A 20,712-nucleotide genomic window follows, 5' to 3' on the forward strand; every position below is an offset into this window, starting at 1 on the left:
ATGTCTTCCATCAGCAGGTAAAGTCCTTGAAAGTAAAGATTGCATCTTGTTTACTATTATATCCTTGGTACAGAGTAGATGCTTAACAAATAGTGGTTAAATAAATGGATGAATAAATGGCCTAATGTATGGGAACTACAGAAAATCTCACTAAAGAACTTCCACAGGTGTGACCCCCAGCCACTAGATACCTCCTCTCCAGTGTCCCAGAGTTGTTAGTGCCCTGAGCCCACAGCCAGGACAACCCAGAGGGCACATTATCTTCTTGTGTGCATCTGTGACTGAACTAATGGCAGAGTGTGTGAATTAAGAAGAGTGGAGGGCTGGCATTTCAAGGTGCTACAATAAAGAGTGGTGGGGCCCGGCACGGTGGCTCACGCCTGTAATCCTAGCACTCTGGGAGGCCCAGGCAGGTGGATTGCTCAAGGTCAGGAGTTTGAAACCAGTCTGAGCGAGACCCCGTCTCTACTAAAAAATAAAAAGAAACTAATTGACCAACTAAAAATATATATACAAAATATTAGCCAGGCATGGTGGCGCATGCCTGTAGTCCCAGCTACTTGGAGGCTGAAGCAGGAGGATCACTTGAGCACAGGAGACTGAGGTTGCTGTGAGCTAGGCTGACACCACGGCACTCACTCTAGCAACAAAGTTAGACTCTGTCTCAAAAAAAAAAAAAAAAGAGAGTGGTGGCAATCATCATTATTACCATCATTGTCATCATCCTTCTCAGCTTGACCATCATTAACATATAAGATTTATTGAATACACATTAGGTCCTAGATACTATGCTAACTTTGTTACATATATTATCACGCTTAATCCTTAAGACAACTCTATGAAGTTGTAACTTTCATTCCCATTTTACAGATGTAGAAAATGAAGCCTAGTATAGTCACCTATTCAAGATGAAAAAGCATTGAAGTTAAGACTCAAACCCAAGACAGAATCATGCTCACGTTCAATTTCTTTTAACCACAAAGCAACCCAGAGGCTGACATTCCTAACAGGACAAAGACAGCCTAAAATAACACTTGTCTTATTCATAGTGAGGCCCTCTCCCCACCTTACTTCAACAAAGTCTCTGATCCTCCCCTCTTCTGCCCACTTTTTCCTTTGAATGTGAGGTCCACATGGTCTCTTCATCATGGCTGCTGACAGGAGGATTGGACACCAGGGTAAATCTATCAGCAGCTTCAAATATGCTCCAAATGCCTCCTTTAAAAACTATAGATGGAGTATGTGCACATGGAAATTAAAATTCAAACAGTATAGATGGGTAGAAAATGACAAGTAAAAGGCCTCTCTTGGAGGTAACCACTTTTGTAGATTCTACGTCTATTCTTTGGCAGTTATCTCCCTACTCTAAAAAATGTTTATATCCCTATTATTTTATATATTTCCTTCTTAGAATAATGTGTTCAATCATCTCAATGAAAGATGAAGAATTTGGCCCATTCTCCCAGTTATTGCAAGTTATATTTTTTATTAATAGTTTTGTTTTTCTATTGGTAACCTTTTCAGCTTAAAACCCTATTCTTAAACCTCTCTCTTTGTTCTCCAATTCAGATGTATCTCTTGACTTCTCCAGGGTAATCCATCAGCTCTTTATCCTTCTCTAAGTAAGTCTGCCTCTTTCAGGATAAACACAAGAATGTCTTATTCCAGTTTGTTTTTCTGGAACATTTAATTACCAACATTGAAAAGTCATCTTTAAGGACTTCATTTTAAATATTCAGCAAGTTTTTTGGGGGAAGCATTGGAATCTAATGGTTGTTGTTTATTTGGATACAGTGTTTCACATAACTACCGTATAATATCTTACAAACAAATTTCTGGAATATCATCCATTCTCAATTTCTGTAATCAGGACTTCACATTTTTATGGCCAGCTCAAATATGGAAACCCCAAGTGCCTGTGTGGCATTGCTGTCCTTACTGTTCACCTTTCTGAATTTACTGATTAAGATTAACCAGCCCTTAATTTCTTCCTTTCTGCCTGCCTTCTGCCTCCCTCCCTCCCTCCCTTTATTCCTGCCTTCTTGTTTAGAAACTTTTACTGAGAAATAGGACAGAAGTTTTTCCTTTCATAAACTAGTTTATGGGAGCAAAATTAGGGCATATAAAAGAATTGAATGGAACCAGACTCCCAGCTCAAACTGGATACATTCGCACCTAGGCATGGAGTGCCTGTTTAGGTCACACCTGGGCATGGAGTCACACTTTTTGCTCACAGCTAGTATAGAGTCATAGTCTTAGGTCACACCTGGGTGTGGAGTCTCACTCCTGGTTGATATCTGACTACCTGTGTTCCGAGACAGAGAGTTTTTTTCCTGTGCCCATCAAACTTCTTGGCCTTGTGACCTATTGAAACTACCTTCAACCCTGCAGTCTAACACTTTATGAATTCCCTTTAGGTGGGAAGGGCTAGTTCATTAGACGTTAAACCTAATATTAAATTTTCTCTGAAATAAGAAATATTATTTTACAGGTTGAAGACTTACAGATATGATCTTTTACATTCTTCTGATAAGTGACATGACACTAGGCCCACAGTGGGGAGTCGATTAACTGGTACAGAATATGTAATACCCAGTATTACATAAAAGCATACTTTTAAACATCAAGAAAATAATTTCCAGGTCACAAAACTATTAAGCCAGGATATTTCTTTAAATAAATTTAAACCTTGGAGGGCCGAGCACGGTGGCTCACGCCTGTAATCCTAGCACTTTGGGAGGCCGAGGCGGGCGGATTGCTCAAGGTCAGGAGTTCAAAACCAGCCTGAGCGAGACCCCGTCTCTACCAAAAATAGAAAGAAATTAATTGACCAACTAAAAATATATATACAAAAAATTGGCCGGGCATGGTGGCGCATGCCTGTAGTCCCAGCTACTCGGGAGGCTGAGACAGGAGGATCGCTTGAGCCCAGGAGATTGAGGTTGCTGTGAGCCAGGCTGACGCCATGGCACTCACTCTAGCCTGGGCAACAAAGTGAGACTCTGTCTCAAAAAAAAAAAAAAAAAAATTTAAACCTTGGAATTAGAACTATGCTCATGCCTTCGCTGCCGTAGGCATGTAAAGGGTAATTGTTTTGATTATGAGGAAGTCAACTAAGACAACCTTTATAAACTAAAATATTTATGAGGTATAGTCCCACAGTTCCAACTTGTATGTATATTCCTATTATGACTTTTTTTTTTTTACATTTTATTTCATTTATTTTTTAAATTTCAGAATATTATGGTGGTACAAACACTTTGGTTACATTACTATGACTTCTTGTTTTTATGTACAAAGCTATTAACTTTAGAAAAAGATGCAAATGGAATATATGTACTTATATAGTGAAAGGAAATAAATTGAAAATTTGTTATATTTTTCTATCACAAACAATATATTTCCTATTTTCAAAAAGAATATTATATGTGTAAGTACTTTTGGTTTTTCATATTCATATTTTATTTATAGCCTATAATGATCAATATTAATATAGTTATTCTCCACACACTCGACCTGCTTAAAAATGAACAATGGAATTTTCTTTTCTACTGTATAATTTAAATATGAGCAACTAAGTTTTTTCCTGCTAATATATAATATTTAATTCTTTAATTTATAGACTTTATTTGACAAATCCTCTCATCGTTATTTTATTTTTCTAATTTTGCTATTTTGTGCTCTATATTACTACCAATTATCTGAACTTTTTCTCTCCTTTTTCATATCTTGTTAAAAATTACAAAAGCAAAACATTGGGGAAAAAAGAAAAGGCAGGTGAAGAATTTGAAAACATCTTCCTTATTATTGATGTCAATAATTCTTTTGACTGCCACTGCTATAAGGTGTTAATCCTGAAATTCTAACAGTATTAATGCAGAGAAGGAGAAGGGGACAGGGCCAGGAAACTAGTGGAAGTCCCTGAGCGGATGGCGTAAGCTCTCGGTATTTCCATTTTGAGATGGCACACCCCTGTAATCAAGGGCACACCCTTGGGGATCAAGGCTTCATATTAGAAAATCTCTCTTGTTATTTGACAAACTTTCAGCGTAATAGACCATCCCTGGTAGCATCGAAGGCAGAAAACTGGCACGCTTGTGTACTGCTCTCTGTCTATCTGTCTGTCTGTATCATCTCATAGACTGGAAAAGCTGCAACACTGCAAAACCCTGGTCAATCAGCCCTCGGGTTACCAATGCCCGACTTGTGAATAACGATCAATTGGTTGGACATTTTCTTCTCCTAATCTCACCTACTGCAGGCTACTGCAACCCCTATCTTGGAATCACAACCGTTTCTAGAAGAGGAGTTCTTTTGTTCTTTCTAACAGTTTAGCACACCTGGGATGAAAGGCCTACATAACATGCCCTTCCTTTTTTCTTCAATTATTTTTTATTGTGATAAAACATATATAACATAAAATTTACTATCTCAACAATTTTAAGTGTACATTTCAGTGGTATTAAGTACATCCATACTATTGTGCAACCATCACCACTATCGGATCTCCTGAACTCTTTTCATCTTGCAGAACTGAAACTCTGTACCCATTAAACACTAACTCCCCCTTCTTCCCTCCTCCAGACCCTGGCAACCACCTTTCTGTTTTCTGTCTCTATGATTTTGATGACTCTAAGTACCTCGTGTAAATGGAATCATACAGCATTTGTCTTTTCCCCCTTCCTTTTTCTGTACCTTTCTCAATTCCATTTAATCCACTTCAAATATGATTTCTTCTACAGAAGAGGTCATTCGTTTGACTTTTTTTCTTTCCCTTTATCTCTGGGAAAAAAAGAATTTAGATCTTCTGACCAACCTCATTCCATTTATAAGTATCCCATTTAACAAAAAAAGAAAAGAAAAGAAAAGAAAAATGTTATTGGGATAATTTTGTGATTCTTCCATAGAGGTCTAAGTTTTGAAGTGTAATTAACCATAACAAAGAGCTATAGCTGCCAATATCTAAAATCTCTAACTGGCTAAAAGTTCTTTTGAAAATCTCCATAAAAGTATTAACTCTGTCTAGGCCTGGTGGCTCACGCCTGTAATCCCAGGAGTTTGGGAGGCTGAGGTGGGAAGATCACTTGAGACCAGGAGTTCGAGACCCCATCTCTGCCAAAAAATAAAAAATAAAAATAAATAAAAACGAAAAGTTTTAACTATTTATTCATCTTTAATTAAAATTATTTCCCCTCAACATGAAAAGTCTTTTAACTCACTTGTATTGCTTTTTCTAGGAGGCTGATGATTCCAATAATAGTGTATTGTATTCCAATAATAGTGTTTTCTCTTTATTCCATGGGAAGTATACAGATTTCAATTATGTTATGGGTTAAAGAGGTTTTTGAAGACTAGAGTCTGGGAACCAAGTCAAAATGTTTAATACTGCTTCTCTAGGAAAGTGTTCTAAATTCCACACAGCTCCTGAGAAATGAACTAGTAGAACACAACCCATTTATCAACTAAAGACTGAGTGTATACTATTACGCGCCACATAGATTTTCCTTAGCAATTCAGAGCTGAAAGCTGTTGGCCAGCCCTAAGCCACAGGACACGTACTGAACAATAAAAGAAGCAGACGACCAAATCCCAGCAGCCAGCATGTCCTCCAGCTCCCCTGGCAGAGTATATGGCCATCAGAGCTCAACACCCAGTAGACAATATGCTGATCCTATAGATTCTGTGAACACTCTGTGACTTCAAAGACCCATCTGCTATCTTTTTAACTTAATTTTTAAAAATTGACAAATTAGAATTGTATACATTTATCATGTACAACATGATGTATTGAAATATGCATACATGTGAAATGACTCAATCAAGCTAACTAACATAGGCTTTACCTCACATACTGATTATCTTTTGTGGTAAGAAACTCATCAAGGCTGGGCGTGATGGTTCACGCCTGTGATCCTAGCACTCTGGGAGGCCGAGGCTGGCGGATCGCTCTAGGTCAAGGAGTTCAAAACCAGCCTGAGCAAGAGCAAGACCCCGTCTCCACTAAAAATAGAAAGAAATTAATTGGCCAGCTAAAAATATATAGAAAAAAATTAGCTGGGCATGGTGGCGCATGCTTGTAGTCCCAGCTACTTGGGAGGCTGAGGCAGGAGGATCGCGTGAGCCCAGATTTGAGGTTGTTGTGAGCTAGGCTGAAACCATGGCACTCTAGCCCGGCCAACAGAGTGAGACTCTGTCTAAAAAAAAACAAAAAAAACCCCACAAAAACCTCATCTGGGTTTTGGATATATTTTCTTCTAGTGCATGATGAAGAAACATATGTTTAACTAAGGCACATAAAGACTTTGAAAACCAAATGTGAAAGGATGCCGAAACTGAAACAGGTTTCCAAGAGAGCAATCCTGAACTACAGAAATAAGCCTGGAACAGAGAGCAACCAGACCACTGTGTGACTTGGCAAGAGCTACCAGAGGGTTATCAGAAACTACCAAGGAGCTGCAAAAAGAAAAGGTAAAGAAACTCCCAACTCCTGCATAAAATGCCAGGTTAAAGATAACACATTAGCTGATGATACAGTGAGTCTCAGAGCTGGGAATGTTGATCTGTGTGAGGTTCTATTCCAAATGGGGAAGTGCCAATAGCAATCAAGGTCAAGTTACTATCAGGGCAGTAGACGCACCAACCAGAAGCCTCCTTTTTTCTCTCCATAGGTCTGTAGAAAACTGGGAGTATGCCTGCCTTGGTTGGTAGCAATTCTGTCCCTAGGAATTAATGGGGAAGAAAGAATGGGGCTTTCATTGACTTTTGTTTGCTTGCGGTCTCACATTTCAGGATAAACCATTCCTCATCTAGAACACTAACTCCCTATCCAAACTTTTTGAACATTTAAGAGTTACTTCCACATTATTTGGCACTTAACTCTCTGCAGTTTCACATTATTCTTTGACTGTGTGGTGCATGCAAATCTGGCCTCCTCATTAGGATCATAAACACCTTAAAGGCAAGTAAACTGACTTACACGTCATTAGGATCTCCCATAACAACTACAGACTGCTGGGTGCAGAGTGGGTATGGGAGAGACACAGGCTGATAAACTAGCAGGATGAGGTCCTGGCATATAGTCACCAGCACTGAAGCAATGCCAATCTTAGGTCAACTTCCTGGGAAGAGCATGATGGACAATGCAAACTTGGCAGTCTCTGGAAGCCACATCAGAGTAGGGAAACCTTGAACCCTGTGCAGAAGGAAAACTGCCTACCACCTAGAGACTATAAACTCCATGAGGGCAAGCATTATGGCAGAATTTGTTCCCTTTCCAGTACCTAGCACCTAGTAGGGGCTCAAAAAATACGTTGAATGGATGGGTGAAACACATACGACACCAAGTTTCTTCCTGTTAGTCTCTTGGACCAGTATTCCTACATCTTGTGTTTTTCTTCCTTCATCTTTTAAAACCGATCCCCAGAAGCTAAGGCAACTCCAGAAAACAAACCAACATGGCGCCCAACATGGTACACATGGGGGTGGTGGTGTTCTTGGGCCGAAACAGGGGAGTGTGGGGGCAGCATGGGGGAGGTTGAGGATGAAGGAGGAAGGTCACTGGCCCATTAGCCCTGGGTCCCAGGGATAGATGTGGAGGGACAATAGCTGCTCTTCTTGAGGTAAATGGCCAGATGTCAGACTGCGCTCTTGGCAACCCCCAGGCAGTGGAACGTTGCTCTGCATGGTCCCTGTCTGTCTGGCAGCTTCCTGCCAGGGAAGACTGCCAAGTGGCTTGTGACAGCTATGTAGTGCACAGTCTCCAAGATTCTTTGGTGCACTGCCATTTCTGACTTCTGACCTGCCTGGCTGCTACTCGTGGGAAGTAGCTGGGAAATTCAAATGCTGAGGGACCCCATTTTCCACTGGCTTCTGTTTTTCAGCAGGATGCCTGCCTATCTTGTCCTTTAAGATGTGAGTTGTTGTGAGATGGCCCTAGGCCTTTCTGGTCAATAGGAACCTATTGCTTCTGTGTATGAAGGAGATCTATACTTCACTCTGCTCCCAACCGCAGTTTGTTTCCAATGTGACCACCTGACCATAGTTGTTTACTAGCATATGATCACAGTCATTGAAGCCTGTCATGGACTACCGCTAGGAGAAACCACCTCCTGCCTGAATGATTTTTTAAAAAAATTAAAGATAGCATTTTAACCATTTACTTCTTTTGAAAAAGAAATTTAAAAATCTTAACGGTTATTATTTGGAATGTTTACACTTTAAGGGACTTTAATAAGAAACCACCTTTTTATAGTTTCTTAAAGCAGCTATTTTTACTTAAAGTCACTGATAAGTGGACTCAATTTTCCACCAGGAGACGCACACATGTTTAGATTCTTCTGTATAGTAAAAGGTGCAAAGATAAAAGTGAAATTCCAGACATTACCTTTCAGCATCATTCGTCCCGTGGATCCTCCAAAAGTACTGAGAAGGCCACTTCTTGCTCCTAAAGATGTGGTTGCTTCTAGCAGAGAACCGGTGATGTACTGAGATATGGAAGTCCTTTGGAGGGTGGCACGGTACTCACATACGGTGTCTCGGACACATTGCTTTAGGCACGGACCAATGCTAATCCCTCTATGGGCTGTCTCAGGGGCTAGGAGCTTTGTGAAGAAATGGAGTAGAGATCCAACCGTATCTTCTGTTTCCTCTCCCCTTCTCACTGCATTGTAGATCTGCGAATAGCACAAAGTACAGGAAGTATTAATCTAGCTTCTTAGAAAAGCAAATTAACTTGTTGACAAAATGCCAAGATGACTTATTAAGAAAGAAGGCTTGGTTGCTCTAAGCGCAAACACTCTTGAACGCTGGACTCATGCATTAACCTGAACATTCTACAGACACCATTTATTTGGGAAAGCTATGTGTAGTTATGAAATAGGCCATTCAAACAACCCTGCTATCAAACAGAGCACTTACCAATTTTTGTACCAACCAAAAATATATTCAGCTCAAATTTCTCCTCCTCTACAGAGCAAAGATCTTCTGCAGAGAGATGAGGATAAATCTTTCCTTTTTGTCCTATGGACTGTCCTACAGAACTGTCCCATGTCTGTCTGCCTCCATGGAAAACTTCAGACTGACATTCATGGGAAATCTTTTCTCCATGCCCAAACTGAAGTGAGGATGAGAGGACCATAGGGAAAGAGAATGTCTCTATTTCTCTCTTGGGCATAATCTTCAAACTATCAACTGAGATCAAAGTCTTTGAATTCTCTTTTTTTTTTCTTTTTCTTCCCTCACCTCCCACATCCAATGAGTTGACAAATCTTGCCCACTCTCCTGGGCCTGTCTCTGTCTCTATCCCGATTTCCTCTTCCTCGTCACCTGAATTCACCAAGCATTGTCTCAAGAAGACTGGACTATTAGGAGAGGTACCCAACCATGTCTCCAATCCATCCCAGTGCAACGGAACCATGTGACATGCATTTGTGCAGACCCTACTCTGTGCAAGGCACTGTGCTAGGAAGCATGGGGCAAGTGCAAAGGGTAGCTCACATCTCTTGTGCTGCAGGATTTTGCAATCTAATTTAGAAGATAAAGCCTGAAAGTTAGAAGGTTTGACATTGCAGGAAGGTTTTGGGTTTTTTCAAGCATTCTGGGAAGCCAGAGATTTCTGGATAATGTATAAACACAGGGAAGAAACATGTGTTGGGGTGAGGTAATCTAGCTCTCTGGTGGTGGAATAAAGGCATACTATATTGTGTTGTCTCCATCATGCTGCCTGGAGCATCCTGCCTTGGTTGACTTCTCATTCATTCATCAAACCAACAAACAGTTACTATGTGTTTATATACCAGTCATTGTGTCAAGTCTGGGTAAATAAAACAGCTTCTCCCCTCAAAGAACTCATAGTCTAGTAAGGCAGACAGGAAGAAAAGCAAGGAGCTTATAGGAGGGTGAAATGAGTCACCCCCTTTGGTGACATCAACAAATGGCCATAGAACAGAAGACCCTCATGGCCCTCCAGCCCATGCATGTGGCCCCATGACTCAGCACACTCCAAAGCCCATCTTAGCCAGGGCCCACTGGCATTCAAGAGAACCCCTATTGAGCTGTGCTAGGTCTTTATGAGACCCTAGAATATACATAGGACTCTCGTGATATTCAAACTATACAGAGCCTAACTAGATTTCTACTCTGCTTTCCTCTGCCTACCATGACATATTTGCCACTGGAAAGCAGAGTGTAAATTCTCAGCTTTAATTCTCAGTCATTAAATTTCTAGTGGCCAGCGTGGCCATGGAGAAAGAGCCCAGGTATGGGGTCAGGTATGTGGAGTTGTGTATGATCACAGAGCTGATCATGACCACATACAAACTGACTTGAATGTTTCAAGACAGCTTCCTCCTCTATGAAATGGGGATGATAATACCCCTTCTTAGGGATGTTGGAATTCGCCAAAACAATGCATGGAACATACTCAGCCTAGTGTCTAGAAATGGTGCTCGTTATTGTTGGGCAAGTCTGTAGAAGAGAATGCACTTCTCTACCCTCAAGGAACAACAGGTGGTTGTGTCACTGCAAAGCACAGTCTATGAAATTCAGTGTGGTAGAGTTGTTGGGCAGCATCCTCTTAAGTTTATTTGGGTGTATGTGAGGGCAAATGGAAGCTTCCCAGCTGTGTGACCTTGGATAAGTTGCTTTGCCATTCTGTGCCTCAGTTTTCTTTTCTCTAATATGGGGATGTAATAATATCTGCCTCATAAGGTTGTGGCTAGAATTATAAGCTTTGATGAATGTAATGTGATTAGAACGGCACCTGGCACTTAGTAAATGTTCAACAAATATTAGTTTTTATGATGATGGTGACAATGATGATTGTGGTAAACTACAAAAATGTCCATAAATTATTTCCCTCACTGACTCTGGGCTGGCATTATGATTTGCTTAACCAAATGGAATTTAGCAAATGTGATGAAGACAGAGTCTTAAAAATATCTGTGGATTGGAGCTTATTCTCTCTTGTTGCTTTTGGGAATTTTGCAACAACTACCATGTGAATATGCCCAAACTAGCTTGCTGGAAGAGAAGAGACCTTGGCTCAGTCACTTATCACATGGTGAGGCCGTCCTAGATCCTAGATCATCCAACTGGCAGTCCAACCACCACTACGGACCCATGAGAAAGCCCAGCAGACATCAGGTGATGCAGGCGAGGAGACCTACTCACCCAACTCACAGAATCACAGGCTAAATAAATGACTGCTGTAAAAAGTCATCAGGAGCACTCGTTACAAAGCAAACATTATTTGATACAATGATGATGTGTTGGGCACAATGCTAAGTATTTTAATGACATAACAACTGAATCCACACACTAACCTTATGAGGTTGATTCATTTTGTAGATGGAAAAGTAAGCCTAGAGATGTAGAGAAATACAGTCACCCTTACACAGCTAATAAGAGGCTAAGCCAGGATTAAAACACAGGTTTCTCTAACTCTGTGGTCCAGCTTTATCCATTGTACAATATATTGTCACACCCACAGCCCAACAGTGGGATTCAAGATCACATTGTTATCTGGTAAGAGGTTTAAGTGATGTTTACACTACTGGGGTTATTGTTTTTATTCATGGTAATTCCTTTTATGATCATACTAAATTACTTTTTAAAATAGTCAAGTCATGACTAATGAAGGACCAAATATGTTTCCTTTATGTAGAGATTTATGGTTTTAAATTATAAAGTAAAATATATATACATAAACTTTATCTCATTTGATTAATGTGGTAATGGAAAGTGCTGAAAACTAGACAGACTGCTGCGTTATAGGGGCCAATATCTTTTCTGAAATAAAATCAACTTGTTACAACATGGCATCTAAGCTTGCTAAACAGTTATGTGTCCATTCGTTTTTTCAACAATTGATTTATATTTACTGAGCACACATGCTGTGCTAAGCCTGACTTCTAAGCAAGAACAGCTTTTTTTAGTGAGAAAGGCAGATTAATAAGTAGACCAAAGAAGTTAATATAGGTCATTAAATATGAAATGTCCAATTTCGAATCAAAAGTGTAGTTTATTATATCTCAAACAAGAAGCAATACAATTAATCAAAGTATGCACTTAAACTACTGACATGATTTTGTCATCTTAATGGTATCTTGTTTATGCCAGCAGCAAAGAAGCCTGAAGAGCAAGTGGTGATGAAATTGTGAAAGGCATTTTCCACAGCTTGTTGAGAATTGAATCTTCTCCTTGCAAGAAGTGGTCCAAAGCCTGGAAGAAGTGGTAGTCAGTCGGTGCAAGGTCTGGTCAATACAGTGGGTAACAGAGAGTTTCCAAGTCCAGCTGCTTTAGTTTGAGCAGCGTTGTTTGTGCGACGTGGTCAAGCATTGCCTTGCAAGAGGATTAGCCTGTCTCTATTGACCAATCTCAGCTGCTTAATCACAAATATCCTCATCATTTTGTCCAACTGGTTGCAGTAGACATCCACTGTAATCAACTGACCAATCATGATCTGTAGTGGATAATACCGGTGCTGGACCACCAAACAGACGCCATTAGCTTTCTTTGATGAATATTTGGCTTTGGTCTGTGTTTTGGCACTTTATCCAACCACTGTGCCAAATGTTTGTGATTGTCAAAAAGAATCCATTTTTCATCACGTGAACAATATGGTTTAGAAATGGTTTGCCTTTCTGTCGTGACAGCAAAGAAAGACAAGCTTCCAGATGATTTCTCTTCTTATGCTCATTGAATTCACACGGAAGCCATCTATTCAGCTTCTCTACCTTGCCAATTCATTTTAAATGATCCGGTATTGTTGGAGTAGTAATGTCAAACCTTGCTGCTTATTCATGCATAGGTTGAGATGGATTCACTTCCACTACAGCTTTCAGCTCAGCATTACCCACCTTGGTCTCAGGTTGCCCATGTGGCTCATTTTCAAAATTAAAATCACCATCGGAACTTCTTAAACCATCGACGTACTGTGTGTTCATTAGCCACATCCTTCCCAAACACTTTGTTGATACTTTGAGCTGTCTGCGTTGCATTGGTTCCACAATGGAACTCATATTTGAAAATAAGACAAACTTTTGACTAATCCATGCTTTCACAAAAATTGCTCTAAAAAATGTGAAAGATAATCACCAGCCAAACATGCGTTTGAAAGACTGCGGATGTGCCTTCACAATCAAAATAAAACAAGACGTGTCAAAGTGAAATGTAAGAGATATCAGCTGTCAAACTTAGTACTTAAGGAAATCGGACGCTTCATGCTTATAACCTAATTAATTATTATATATAGTCAAGATATATTTTGGGCTGGGTGCAGTGGATCACGCCTGTAATCCTAGCACTCTGGGAGGCCGAGGCGGGAGGATCATTTGAGCTCAGGAGTTGGAGACCAGCTGAGCAAGAGTGAGAACCCATCTCTACTAAGAAAATAGAAAGAAATTAGCTGAACAACTAAAAAAATATATACATAAAAAAAAAATTAGCGGGCATGGCGACACATGCCTGTAGTCCCAGCTACTCAGGAGGCTTAGGCAAGAGGATCACTTGAGCCCAGGAGTTTGAGGTTGCTGGGACCTAGGCTGACACCACGGCACTCTAGCCCAGGCAACAGAATCTCAAAAAAAAACAAAAGATATATTTTGGACATAGACTTTACGGGACTTGCTGAAGTTAATGGAAGTGAGAAAACGAAAGGAGTCAAGGTTTCTACATTTAGTCACTGTTGAGTTCTTAGAGATTAAAGCCTTATATAGAGAGCTAAAGATCAGCATTACAGTCAGCACCCCTCAGGGCTCCTAGGTTTCACAACTGTTGTGAACTGTGAATGGGTCTTTTCCAGGATATTATGCTTCTCCCAAGTGGCAGGTGCTGGGGATGACATGGCCTGGGGTGGTTTGAGAAAAATGACCTTTTATTTTATTAATTTCATCATATTATGGAGGTACAAATATTGTTAGGGTTACAAATATTGCCCCTGCCCCCCTCCCTCCCCCCAGTGTGTCCAAACCCCCGGTGGTGTGCATCACACACATTATGGAAGCATACACCCCTTTCCTCCTCCCCCCTACCGCCTGCAGTATTTGTAACTCTAATAATATTTGTACCTCCATAATATGATGAAATTAATAGAATAAATAAATAAATAATTTAAAAAAGCAAGAGAAAAATGACCTTGACATGAAAAAGTTACCAACAGAAAGCAAGCAATGCTCAGACAACACTTGCATAAACATTTAAAAAACATTTGCAGTTCCTTGTGACTCACAAAAGAGAGATGTCTTGTTGAAACCAGCACTACTAGGACATGATGTTCAGGCCCAAAACAAAATAAAACAAACATACTGAGGCTGAAGAGAGCTGGGGTAATTCAGATGGAGACAATGCCAAAGACTTTAATGTCCTAAGAGGCACGAAGCAGTCAGATACACCACATGTACAGCACTCTCCCAGGAGAGCTTTCCAGAAAGGGCTTTGCCTTGCCTTGACTTCTACTGGAGCCAAAGAAGTTATTATTGAGGGGAGTCAATTTCATACTTGCTTTGTTGCACAGCTATCTTTCTGGGACCAGAGTTACGAAAAATTATAAGGTTCCAAGATCTAATGTCGTATCTCCTGAAATCTTACAACAGGAAGAGCAAGCTACATAGGTATCCATTGACTCAATGATAATAATTGCAACATTTATTGAATGCTTAAAATGAACTGGGTGCTGAGCATTGAGATGATTTCAGTTAAACCTCAGAATAGCTTTATGAAGAGGTCCTACTATTACCGGCATTTAACAATAAGGAACTTGCCAGGCGCGGTAGCTCACATCTATAATCCCAGCATCTGGAAGGCTGAGGCAAGAGGATAGCTTAAGCCTAGGAGTTCACAACCAGCCTGTAACATAGTGAGATCCTGTCTCTGTTAAAAAAAAAAAATTAGCCAGGCATAGTGATGTACACATGTAGTCCCAGCTATTTGGGAGGCTAAGGCAGAAGAATTGCTTGAGCCCAGGAGTTTGAGGTTGCAGTGAGTTGTGATAGCACCACTGCATACCAGCCTGGGCAATAGAGCAAGACCCTGCCTCTAAAAAAATAAATAAATAAAAATAAGGAACTAATGTGCACACATCCAGGACTTAGATTCAGGACTCTCCAACTCTAAGACAGTGCTGCTAACTACCAAACCAAACATTTAGAGAATCCGACTACAGATGTCAAAGGAAGCATTTTCAAGAAAGGGTGATTGTAGTAACAATCCCTCTGTCTCTCTTTATTTGTTTATTGTCTATTCCTCCGATAAGAATGTCAACTTCACAAGAACTTTCTTTTTTTCAATGCTGTATTGGCAATGTCTAGAGCACTGGTTGGCATTATCAGTTCCGATTAATATTAATAGTTCTTGATTGAATGAATGAATCTCTTGATTCTATGTCTTCACCAAAAACTTGGCTAGAATCCTTTAGTTTTTTTGGCCATGAATCCATTGGATTCATTTGAACAAGTGACACTGTATTGTTACCTGTATTTGCTGAACAGCAGATTCATAAAGCACATGAAATGCCATCCAATCTTTACAAAATGCTCAGAATAGGTGTAGCCAAATGAGGCTTTAATTTGCTACTAACCCAACTTGGCCAGTTCTGAGAAATTCATCACTAGGTTAGCATTTTTCCGTTACCATTTGCTGATTGGCTTAGAGTCGAGAGTACTTGATTTGATCTATTCTCCATCATTTTTCATGAAAATGATAATTTGGAAGGGTCATGGGTTTAAAAGAAAACCAGGATATGGGTTCATGTATTCACTCTCTTACATCAATTTAATTCAACAAATATCAAGTTGCAGCTACAGAGATTATAGTAGATGCTTGAGAACAAGGATTTAAAAAAGAAAAAAGACAGACTGCCCTGGAGAGACCCACAGTCTGTTAGGAACTGTGTGATGCCGGATGACTGACATCCCCTCCTCCCACCCCAGTTTCCTCATCTTTAACATGAAGGCGGCAGCCAGCATTAGCTCCAAGTCCCTCGTAGTGCTGCTGTTCTGCTATCTGTACTTCTTCACCTTCTGAAGTGGGGGATGGAAGGTACTCATTAATCTTAATTTTGGTGATTATTTTGATCATCATTACTCTCCAGTACTGTTGGTTTCTCCTGTTTCCCTCCCTTTTATCAGGATTCCTCAATATCAGCAGTCATTTCTTACTAGTGACTATAAAATCTACTTCTAACAGCACCCTTATCCTCCCTATAATGTGGTTCTTAAAGTACCCTGAGCTAGAAAAGTCATGACATTTATTTGAACTCTGTGTAAACAATGAGTAGTTAATAGATGGGTAACAAGGTAGGGGCCTCTCTCACAGCACACAGTATAAGAGCTCTGTGCTATGGTTTAGAAACCTCTTTTACTATTTTCATGGGCCCTTTTTCTTTTCTTTTTTTTTTTTTTTTTTCCAGACAGCATCTCACTCTGTTGCCTGATGTGGAGTGTAGTGGTATTTTCATAGCTTACCACAACCTCAAACTCCTGGGCTCAAGTGATCCTCCCACCTCAGCCTCCCAAAGTGTGAGCCACTGTTATAGAAGGTTGAAGATAATGGAAGTTTTGTTTATGATGGTTGTCTATGAGTAAACAAAATGCAATGGTATAAGAACTGTCAAATTTCCCAAAGAATCAGCAAAAACAGTGAGGCTGTTGGAGGCGGGTGGTCACTGCAGTGGCTTGGAGACCTTAGTGGCTGGAACCGGGAGGGGTTTTGGTAGCAGGCTGCCAATTTCTCTGCTCTTTGATCCTACATTCCATTCAAGTGCTTGGGCAGAGAATTCCATTCTTCTGAGCATATTTAGACCATGCATGAGACACTGACCAAACAGAGCTCCAGAGAACCAAAAGTAAAGGCTTTGCTAAGATCAGGCCAATTAACTAGAATTGTTCCACAGGCTTCTACAGGGAGTAAGCTGAACCTTTACTGAGGGTAAGAGGATGTCCCAGAACATTTGATAATCTGGGAATTACACAACTGCTCATGCTCTAACATATAACTTCTTCCAATTCACATTTTACCCTTCCATTAAAGTTTCGCCTCCTCTATGCAGCCTTCCCTGGGCTCCAGCAAGACATACCATGTTCTTGTCTGTGCTCCAACTGTGCCCTACGCAAAATTCTAGTGGCACTTCCTGTGGAGGATAGCAATCACTGTTTATTCCCCGTCCAGGCTGTGAGTTCCCACCAGGGCAGGGACCACGTCTTATTCAATATTTTGTCCCCAGCACAGGGCACACTGATTAGCACACCTGCAAGCAAGGGAGAAATAATTGAAGTCTTAAAGCCATGGTCCTCAAAGTGTGGTCACCGGACCAGCATCATCATCACCATCTAGGAATTTGTTAAAAATGCAAATTCTTAGGTCCCATCCCAGACCTACTGAATCAAAAACTCTGGGGCTGGGCCCCAGCGATCTGTGATTTTCAAGGCCTTCAGGTGAATCTGATTCCTGCTAAAGTTTGAAAACCACTGGCTCAGACTTTAAGGAGAACACATAACTTCTCACCTCTGACTGTACTTGTCATAGGACCCATCATCCCACTAGCACTTACGTCCATGTCATCTCCCTTCTAGAGTGGGAGCTACTGAGGGCAGGGCTGAGGGCCTCTTCATCGCCAAGCCCCCCACGGCCCCCAGCTCAGAGTCCAGCACAGGACAAGATTCAACAAACACTCGCTGAATGAAGGGGCATCTTGGCAGAAATTCCCCATGGCTGTGAATGTAAGAGGCCTTTCTGCAAGTGATTCCAGCTTAGTATTTCCAAAGATGAATCATGTCTGCGATACTAATTCTAATGGGAATTACCATGCAGATGAATCACATTGTAATGAGAAAACCTGGCTGCCAAGGGAGCCTCTTGAAAAGAAAAAAATCAAATCAGGACAAATGGATTATGTTGTTAGGCTTGTGATGTCAGGTCATGAATTAGGCCCACAGAAAGGACTTAATGGCCTGAACTGCCAGGCTCCTTGCAGCTCTAAGGAGCAACGGGTCAATTAATGAGTCACATGGGGACAAAGCCCCTGCAAGACAAAAACAAACGTTCATAAATCCCGTAGACTGTGATCCCTGGCTCAGAGGCTCAGGGGCAGTGTGCCCACTAAGCTGTGCGTGTGTGAGGCTGTAAGGGATGGGGCGCTCCTGACGTCCTGCAGCTCTGGGCCACTGCATGTCCACAGCAGGTGGGGGGACCACGGCCAGCCCCCAGGACCAGGCTCTTTGCTTCCTGCACCCCAGTCCTTCGTTGCCTAAATCCCTGCTCACCTTGTCTTGGTTTCTAACCTTTCTCCGTCTACCCTGCTGGAAAAGACCAGTGTGGCCTCCATCTTCATGGCTGCCATTGGCCCCTTTCTGCCCACGTCTTTTCTTCTAGACCAACACTACATTTCCCTTCTCTTCTCTTAACCTCCTGTTTGCCTGAAGACAGCCTGAGGCTGAGGCTGACCTCCTAGAACCTACCGCTCTGACAACCAAGGATGGGGCAGCAGAGTAAGAGGCCTCTAGGTGGAGTGGAAAGAGCTTGGTCTTCGCATCACAGTGAACATGTTACACTCTTAGTGCCACCATCTAGTAGAGAGGGAAAGTCACTAGGGTTTCTTTAATGGAGCTATAGCAGGGTTGTTATAAGCAAGGATTCAAAGAGATAAGATTGCTGGGAGTTCTTTTGTCTCAATTTTTACCAGCCCTGCATATCAAATATGCTATCATAATAGCATTAATGCCTAAATCTTTAGAGTTCCAAGGCCATGCCTGTTGGCCTAAGGACCTTGGACAACTTCCCACCCACAAAAGCCATCACCACCCACTTCCACACATCCTAGTTGTTCACTAGTATTCCCAAGGTGGTGGAGACCCTGCTATGCTCAGGGATAAGCTTGCTTCTGTCCTTCTACTCAAGCTATGCTTGCTGAGGTGCCTGGACTGGCCTCTGTGGCAGGCCAGGCTCTGCCCTCCTGGGTTGGGCGGGCCTGGCTGGGGTTGGTGAGAACAGCCCTCTCCTAGCCTCCCATGTGAACTCATGCACAGATGTCCAGGTGTCTTCTGGTGCACAGCTCCCCAAGCAGCCAAACTCTGGATTCGATGTTGGGGTAGTAAGCTCACTCTGCTGTGAATGCAAAGCGTCAGCACAGAGCTTGGCACATGTGTATTCAATAAATGAGAGCTATCAATCCTCTTGGTTAGTGTGGGAGTTATGGTACAGATCCTCTCTCATCCCAGGTTTCTTCCTTTCCCTCACTTCTCTTTGACCCCCTGGTTTCTTTATGGCCAAAGTTTCTTAGCCATCCCCACTTGCATATCCCCCATTTTTCTTTCTTTTGGTCTCATCGTGTTTCTTGCTGCTCTGCTCTGATCTCCCTGCCTTCCTCACCATCCTTCCTCTCTTCCCTATATTCCCATTGTCCATCTCTCTCCTCCATCCTTCACTTCTTTTCACTGCCTTTTGATCTTGATCTTTTGAGCATCATTTCCAGTGGCAAAGGAAGGGAATGGCAATGGGGAGAAAGTGTTGAGTAGTAGGGTCTGCAAGCAGAGACCCTCCTCTAACTATTAGTGGACAGCTGTTTATCATTATTGAATGCACTGTATTTCGCCACTGGAAAACAACAGTGATTTAATTCTCGAAGGTTTCTCCTCCCATGGAAGCCAAGTGAATGGTCTCAAGAGGGCAGCTAGGGACATTCCTCTTCCAATCCCCCAAGGAACAGGAACTCAGTAGCTGGGCCAACATTGGACTGACCCTTAGAAACAGGACCCAATATAAATCAGCTTCCAGTCCTGATTAATTGAGCTGCTGCAGGGATGATGGCACCCACTTCAGAGCCTTGCGCCTACCAGTAAGACATGAGAGCTATTTAGGACAGGTGCTGCAGACTTCCGTGTTTTGTTCAAGGGTAGAACCAGAGTTCACAACCTGTTAGTGAACACACTTCAGGCAAAACAAATGGAATGCAGTAGTGTTGGGTGAATACAGACCACCAGGTTTCCAGGAACCAGAGTTGTCACCAAGCTGGGATAGGTCATGAGGACAAGAAGGCTGGGAGAGAAATTGTTGGGTCCAGAACTACAGAGGCAGCAGAGGCCTGGACAGGATGGAGGAGTTGAGGATGAGAACAGAATAGGAGGCTAGTCTGGCCTGGTGGGGAAATCTGAGCCCCGCACCCAGTCAAGGGCAGCTTCTAGGAGGGACGAAGAAACAACCAAGCCCCAGGCAGGGGTGCCCACCAGGGAATCCTCTGAGTATCTGGGACTAGCATTCAATGCAGACACGAACAAAGTCTTTGGCTGCACTTTAATTTCTGAAGGATAAGACATCCCTGCCTAAGAATGTCTTCCCTGTTTGGACTCTGTTCATTCATTCATTCATTCAACAAATATTTGCTGAATGTCTACTTTGTGCCAAATAGCTTGCCAGGAGCTAGAGACAAAATGATGAATAAAACATCTTTTTGTCCTCAAGAAAGTTCCTGAGTATCAGGGAAGGTAGGCAAGATAATGGGCAATTACAGCATGCAATTCTACAAAGGTGTGAGCACAGAGTGCTTCAGAAATACAAGGGAGGGTGTTAGAAGGCCATGGAAGGTTCTTATAAGAGGTAACATATAAGACACAACCTAAAGACAATAAGAGTTAGCCAGGAGGATAAGAGAAGGGGAAATGTTCCAAGTATTAATAGAGCGAACAGTGTATGCAAAATTGCTTCCATATGGTTGAAGCTAAA

General features: G+C 41.7%; 1 protein-coding gene across 4 annotated transcripts in view; it reads right to left on the bottom strand.

The window, feature by feature from the left end:
- Positions 1–20,712, bottom strand: part of PLCE1 (phospholipase C epsilon 1) — a 288,193-nt gene that overhangs the window by 154,710 nt on the left and 112,771 nt on the right. For all 4 annotated transcript variants that reach the window (XM_076009963.1, XM_012766294.3, XM_076009962.1 and 1 more), the window contains one exon: positions 8,384–8,672. In XM_076009963.1, the coding sequence (XP_075866078.1) occupies positions 8,384–8,672 (289 nt within the window). The remainder of the gene's footprint in view (positions 1–8,383; positions 8,673–20,712) is intronic.

Source organism: Microcebus murinus, chromosome 14 (genome assembly GCF_040939455.1).
Source record: "Microcebus murinus isolate Inina chromosome 14, M.murinus_Inina_mat1.0, whole genome shotgun sequence".
Taxonomy (NCBI): domain Eukaryota; kingdom Metazoa; phylum Chordata; class Mammalia; order Primates; family Cheirogaleidae; genus Microcebus; species Microcebus murinus.